The sequence below is a fragment of the Notothenia rossii genome (genome assembly GCF_949606895.1).
Source record: "Notothenia rossii genome assembly, chromosome: 8".
NCBI classification, from domain to species: domain Eukaryota; kingdom Metazoa; phylum Chordata; class Actinopteri; order Perciformes; family Nototheniidae; genus Notothenia; species Notothenia rossii.
In genome coordinates this window covers 19,505,386-19,513,093 of record NC_136906.1, presented here as the reverse complement: position 1 = coordinate 19,513,093, position 7,708 = coordinate 19,505,386, and the positions used below count along the sequence as shown (strand labels likewise).

The 7,708-nt window shown below is 43.6% G+C and overlaps 1 protein-coding gene across 1 annotated transcript in view; it reads right to left on the bottom strand.

Annotated features, from left to right (window-relative positions):
• The window catches only part of pde4a (phosphodiesterase 4A, cAMP-specific), a 36,422-nt gene extending 29,382 nt beyond the window's left edge, over positions 1-7,040 (bottom strand). The window contains exon 1 of the mRNA XM_079643339.1: positions 5,858-7,040. Coding sequence (XP_079499465.1) covers positions 5,858-6,153 — 296 coding nt within the window. The 5' untranslated portion in view covers positions 6,154-7,040. The remainder of the gene's footprint in view (positions 1-5,857) is intronic.
• Positions 7,041-7,708: the final 668 nt, after the last annotated feature.

Here is a 7,708-nt window from a genome sequence, read left to right as displayed (position 1 = left end):
AGTGATACCTCAGATGAGACGTTGGCATCAGCAGGCATTTGAACAAGCACACGTTTTTCATCTGTGTCCGTCCGTGCCAAACGTAGTCTCCAGGTGCTCTCCTTCATCCCTTTCTGCTCTGATTTGTTTTGAGGTTTTGTTTTGAACTAGACTCTCTGTGCGCTCCCCTGACGTGCCTTGCATTAGTCTGACACTGCGCTCTGATCGACAGGTGTAAGCTATGTGTTCTTTCTGTTCCACTGTGTTTGTGTGTTTTCTGCCCTGACACACAGATGACAGAGGGGTTTGTCAGTCTCAGTCATTCAGACTGATCTGTGCCGAAGACAGCCGAAAGCACATTACAGCGGGGTCGTGGTTTAACTCAGTGCCACAGCTGCTGAGACCACTGACTGTGTTTAAATTACGGTGGTCTGCCTGAACTGCTGAGGAGCAATATGGACTCAATAGCTTTGTTCACACATCCGCTTTGTTAGGAAAACGCACACAAAACAAGCATCATGTTGGAGGTTTCTGTCAGCGGTTTGCTTGGGGTGAAAGACTACCACTTATTTTGAAATTGAATACGCCGCACATGTTGACATTTAAATACTTGCAAGTCTCAGCAAAGTGGACCTTTTTCCTTAGTTTAAAGTGGGTTTCTTTATTTCACTAAAAAGGGTTTTCCTTTCAGTTCCTCTTAGTGCCTATGGGCATGAAAATAAATTACTATTACTACCAAAATCTTTTTTTGCAACATTAAAAAAATAAATCCAAGGGAACGTTTATTCTGAATTCACACAGGATGATATTTAGAATGTATTTTCATTCCACAGCCTAATTGTTAAAAGTCTTTCCTTCAAATAGGTTTGCTCTTTGATGCACATGTCTGTTTGAACTCACTTGTTAATGGCAGCAGATTGTTAACCACATGATGAAGGTTTTGGTGTCTGCTCTGCCCTTGAAGTCTGGGAAATTTCAAGCAACCTCAGGAGCATAAAGAATGAAGATTACATCACTGTAAAATACCTTTAAAGACCATAATATAGAAAGAGATGAGGCACTGGAAACTGTCAGTGGTGGGCAGTACAATCCACCACTGGGGATTTGAAGGTTTGAGATTCAGAAATGGCTTCAAGGAGGGAGAGACTCTGCAAGCAGCTGCTGATCTCAGTGGACAAGAGAGGGAGAGTGGGAAGAAATGATAGATAGATTCATGACAGAGAAACTATGTGCTTAATGCCACTGTAAGCAAAAACAAGGCTATCTATCAGAGAGAAACTGGGAAGCTTCAGGGAACCAGTGAGATGGGCCACACAATAGAGAGACAAAGCGGAGAACAGAAATAGAGATGCAATCAATGCAACTCATTTACACTGGGGTGAGATGAAGCACTGAGAGGATATCAAAAAAAAGAGAAATGCAAAAATCAAAGACTATAATTTTCACGGACAAAAGCTTGATTCAAACAATATTATTAGACCAGATGAATTTTTTTTAGAAAAGACCAGCATGAGGCCTCCTGAAATCACTGGATGTCTTGAGATAGGAAACTGCAGCTAAATAAACTGTGGCGGAGAGTTTGATTTTGTTTTAATGAGCATGACAAAGTAAGAGGAGAAAAGGAGAAAAGACTGGGTGCTGTTTAAGACAAAAGCAAGCAGACTTATAGTTGCACCAAACTAGGAGATATCTGTTGGTAACAGGTGGACATGTTGTGCAACTTGGATTTTTGATGCCATGGCTGAGTTTGTTTCTTCTCCCTGGGATCCTTGCCAATCCACACTTGTCAAAAGTAAAACAACAAATGACTAGTGTATCACCACTTCAATACAATTCAGTGTGAAAAGCAATTAAAACATAAAGATGCCAAGGCTTCCAGCTGATTCACGAAGCTGACTGACAGTTTAATGTGGTTAGTGGAAGACTGCATTTCTAAGGGAGAGTCTTTAAGTGTCCAATGAGAAAAAGTGATGAGAACAAACACAAAGAGGGACCTTGGATGAGAGCTGCACACATCCCTTCGGGCAAACAACCTGTTTGCTGTCATTGCTAAAAGATCTCGGAGGGATTTTACCTGAGGTGGCTGAGCTCTGCCTGAGCCAACCGATAGCGAGCACCATTCTAGGACATGAACTGTCTCCAGATACTAATTGGTGCCGAGAGTAGTGAGAAAAGCACAATGTATTCACAGAAGAGCGCAATCTGTAGCTGAAACAGATGGCTCCAAATGAGATAAGAGGTCTATTACTTAACGCTAATAAAGCACATTTTTAGGGATAAATCCTGAATACTCTCAGCGTGAGACTTTTTTTTTTTCCTAATGTGTATGAATGTAACTGTATGATCAACAACACAATACAGCTGTTGTGTTAATTAAGATGTACTTCATTATGAACTAAATTATTAATGGAGCCGGCCAGACAGGCGGGCATAAGAGCAGCTCCGGCTTACGAATCAGCAGTCAATCCCAGCTTGGGGGGGAAAAAGGTGTAAAGAATGCATGAAGCGGTAGGTCAGGGAGAGAGGGAAGCTTTAGTTGGAGATTGTTTCAGGGGACTGAACAGGAAACCTGCTTTGTCCTGTTATTAAACTCTATTGACAGACAGCAGATCTACAGCAGAGGGATATTAATATTCACCTTCTCCTCTTATAGACATACAAGTCATATTGCACATCCAGAGGGATCTGATGCTGACAAATTATGCAGTCAAGCCCATCAAGTGCCTGTAGGCTTTGCCTTTTTTGGGTAAATGAAATAGATTCTACAAATGTAAAAAAACAAGTAACCATAGCAACAGAATAACGGGAAGAGCCGTTACTCGTTCGGTGTCAGTCAGTCATTTTTGTAACTTCCCCAGAGCGTATTAGGCATGGGACCTGATGACTGATACGCTCATATTAACATCCTCTGACAAAAGGAGTGACAAGTCGGTCGAACAAAAGACATCGGGGGTGGGAAGAGGAGGCAGACTGGCAATTTTTGAGGGGGGAGCTGATTGCCACTAAGACTGCCATTTTGTGGGATCCAACAGAGACAGAAATAGACAAGTGAAAACATTCACAGACAATGATTCCTCCAACAATTATGCTAAACCACACCCAGAGTCCCCGTTGTATGCTATCCAACCCTTCATTGGGGACTGTTAGGAGTGCTTCATTTTCAAAAACGAGGGTATCAATTACAGTAACACACTGCAATCTGCTTTTCCATGAACTTTGTCCTAAACAATTTCACCAGCATCTCTCTGGCTGACTGATCTTTTGAACCTCCAGATGAGGTCTTGACCAACTTTTCTGTGATTGAACGGTCTGCTTGCTCGAGACAAAAAGGTCACCGCTAGGTCGATCAGCACCAAACTAATCAAAGACAAATTACTTTTTCCACTCTCCAACAACAAAGTCACTTAATGTTCCTTAGCAAATACATTTGACCGATCAACATTTTTCATGAAAATCGCAAAAACTTCTTGAAATAATCTTAAAATGTTAGAATTATATCCAGAATTCACATCTTTCCTTAAAGAAAACGCAGCAGGAGGGTAATCAGCCTCCATTTGGGACAATTTGTGACAATGCTCGTTTAGTAATATGGGCCTTTGTAAATCTAAGAAGGATTAAGGGGGTAACTCCTGATTCTGTCTGCTATAACATATCTTAGGGATTGGTGAAATGTATTTCCAGAGATTGAGAGTGGTACTGAGAGCAGATGTACATAGCACTGCTGTTCATAGGCTGGAGTTACTGTAGCCTTGAGCTAAAAACACAGAGCGGCTAGATGTTCATAAAGCTTGATAAATCAAGCGAGGAGATGAGGCATTGAGCTCGAAGCATCCTTTATTCGGACGAAAGTAAGGAGGCAGGATATACAGTCCCTCTGTTATGTGAAAAGAATGAAAATAATATAAACACAACGGAAATCCCTGTGGCCTCTCGCTGATATGAAAACAGATTAAATAAGGGTTATTGCAATCCATACGGGCTACGGGTCAGACACTAACCTGGGCACAGCCCACTCATAAATACCTCTACACACACACACACACACACACACACACACACACACACACACACACAAACACACACACACACACACACACACACACACACACACACACACACACACACACACACACACACACACACACACAATGTGCATGCGGCATCTCACCACTACTCATGACACAAAACTTTCATCTACCAGCCTCCGTTCCTCTGAGCACCCTCCTTCCTGACCAATGTGTAGTACAAACACCCACAGACCGTACACATCACCTCATGGATGTGCTAAGGCTCACACACACACATGAACACACACACACAGTTGGAGCCAGCTTGGTGTGCTCTAAGAAGTGAGCTTGTCTGAATCGAATTACCTCTCTCTCTCTCACTCTCTAGCTAACTCTCTCTCTCTCCCTCTGCCCTCACATGGTTTGCCGCCCACAGAAGGAGAAGGGCAGGCAGAGTCAGTCCCAATGCACTAAAGATTGGACTGCCTCAGAGCGTGTCCTGAGGACTAAAATACAAATCAGCCCTTCCTCCAGTCAGCTGGAGTTGGCCCTTTTCCCAAGGGCCTGCTGGGAAGGCCGTCTGTGGCATGAAAAAGAAAATAAAAGCATACAAAATTATTTTAAAAAGGACCCAACCGTCCTTTCGAGATGCAGCACCTTCTCAGAGATGTATTATTGGTCTAAAAATCATCCTGTTAAATGTTGTAGGAGCACATTGGGGCTTTCTCAGGGTGAGGGATATAATAAAGGAGTCGGACACAGTCCAACATGTTAACTAACTCCTTCACTTACAGAAACATCTGGGGATTTCAGGTCACACAAAGGACAGAGCGGAAGAGGGAGCGACCGGAATTAATAGCCTTACATTTCTCTTTGTGACAACCTCTCTCAGAAACAAGGATATGACTGTCCATAGAAACATGTGAAAGATAACATAAATGTGCCAACCATAGCCCCTGGCAACACTGAAGAGGCTGTCATTTCGATAATCTATTTAAGAAGAGTACTTCTATATGGAGAAGCAAACGATAAAAAGAAAACCATGATGGATTCTAAGTAAGAGGATAAATTAACCAATTGTTGTGTAAGGAAAATGTATCGTTCCATGACTCACTTGATGAAATGCCTCTAATTTAATCTGCTTGATTAAATAATGTAATTTGATTTAAGTGCTGGAAGAGTTGTTAGCTGGTGGAGTTAAAGTATCATATAATTCTGCTGTGTTTGATGTCCTCCCCCTAATGCAGTGATTTTCTTACTGTCACATCTGAGAGCAGCCATTGGTGCGCATTAGAAGCTTCTGTGTGACAGTCCAGGTAACACTTTATGACTTTTTCACATCTTTTTCACACCATCAACCTAATCTCTACCTCATCTACCACACCTGAAACTCAGTGCCTTGCTAAAGGGCAGCAGAGTGCATAAACAGAGGGCTCCAGACCTCCCTCTGCAAACAAGCTCATAAAGGCCTGTATTGCATGTCAATATGTCAGTGCATCACGCTCCATCGCACCCACTAGACCTTTGGTGCCATTAAAGCGACTGTACCTATCACCTGACATGTGGACGCTCTTTAAGATGGACCTGGTTTCTACAGATGCTGCTCCTGCGTTTCGAGTGGGTGGACCGGTTTGCGCTTCATACCCATCTGACAGTCTATCCAAAGACGCAATAACGCATCAGCACCGAAAACCCACGCGTCCCGCCTCCCGGTAGAAAGCGCTTCATATCAGTTAACCCTTCAGGCACACTGCGTTATTACGCACTCATTAAAATGCACCCCCTCCTCCCCTCTCGTTTACGCATATGCCTTGTGGGCTGTCATGGGCTATTATTGGGATGTTTGGAATGCAAACTCTTCTCTCGCCTACCGTTTATTCCCGACACAATTTCCGATGGAGGTGTTTGTGGTCCCGTGGAAAGAGGACGGCCAAGACATCCGAGACTTTTTCAGTCCTGGTCGGTCGCTCGTATCCACGGCGTCTGAGCGCTCCATGTGCCTGTGGTGATGGCGGTCGGCGTCGGAGTACCCCCGGTGTTTGATTTTGATGGGGGTCCGGGGTTGTCTCCAAAGATGCTGCGGAGGCTTCAGAGTCGCCTGTCCTTCCCGGGGAACCGGGAGCGACAGGGACAGGCTCTTCTTCGAGCACGGCGATGGTTCCATCATAGTGCAAAAAAAAATATGAAAGATCCCCTTTAAAAGTTGTTTCTTAAATGATATGGCTGTATTCGTTTATTTCAAGCACAAAACAAAGCGTTTCATATCCCTCTCTGCCACTCGAACAAATCAAAGTGACCAAGTCCAGCACAGCCCAGATCTGAATTGTGTTTTCTGAATAACATCAAAAATTGTCACAGTGGTAATCTGGCAACTCAAAAATCGTTAATCTCATTGTTCTCAGTGGTGATCAGTTTTAATTTAGTAGACTCTCCCCTCTGCCGTGATCCTCACCAGTCCTGCGTTTTAGTGATGAGACACCGGTCCTGCTGCTTCCCCTGAAGTTTGACGCCTCGTCGCCCATGGCGCACAACCGGATGACTGTATTTATTTTAGAGAGTTTATTGCTTTTTATCAGCCACTTATTGCAGAGACACACAGATCGCCGGCGCTGGCTTATGTGTGTGGTATTATTGCTGCCCGTACGTCTCTCAGAAATGTCCAAGCAATTTCCATAAAAGTACTCAATCTATCACGGCTCGTGTAGAACTACGGCATCTCGGAGCGCGCGTACACCGCAGACGTCTCCAGTAATTCCTCCATGGAGATGTTAGATCCAGTGATTTCAAAAAGATGCCACACTGCACTCAAAAAACATCCTTCCTCAATACCTCAGGATGGTATGAAGAATGGGTTGAAAAAACAGATGCGATCATTTGTTCCTTTCTGTCCACTCTCTTCTCCAGGCTTAGTTTTGTCAGAATGCATCATAAAATGACACAAATTGATCATTTCGGAGGTTCAGCCATCCTGTTCAGTGTGGGCCATTATCTTCCCATCCTCATATTTGCTGGAGTTCGACGACAAACATTGGCTTCACCACAAAGCTCCCTCTCCCTCTCCCTCTCTACCTCCCTCTCTCCCTCTCCCTCTCTCAGTCCAGTCTATCTCTATGGTGGTTGGATGGTTGTTCTCCTCAGTGATTTGTCAGCACTGGAGGGTTTTGAACCTTTTATGTGCTCATCCATTATGTTTTGCCCATGCACGCATTCACTGCGCATTTCCTTGACAGAAAACAAACACAGCAAATTGCTCAAATGATGATGGCAGCTGGGAACAAGGCTTACAAGATCAGGCATCTTAAAATGCCACTGTTAGTCATTTGACCTATTTTTTAGCTGAAAATTGTCCCTATTACTTATTTTCTTCCTGATTGAGGAGTACACTGACACCTCCCAGTACCTCCCCCAATATTTCCTTTCGGCTGGTATTTTTAGATAAAGAACAGTATTAAACTCTATCCTGTTTTGGAGCTGGGCAGGGCACTCAGACTGTAAGATGAAAGTTCCTATTCCCATCAGGGACACCGCAGCTAATGGCACTAAGGAACATTTTGGATGAAAGTATCTGACTGTTGTGACATTTTTGACAATGAGCTGACCTCTGTCAGGCTGGGATCAATGTGTGCATGCGATTCAATTTATTGCCAAATCAGGTGCTAGTTGTGTTGACTAGGAGTAGAGGGAACATGCTTTTATTATATGTGGATGGTACTCTTTCTCTT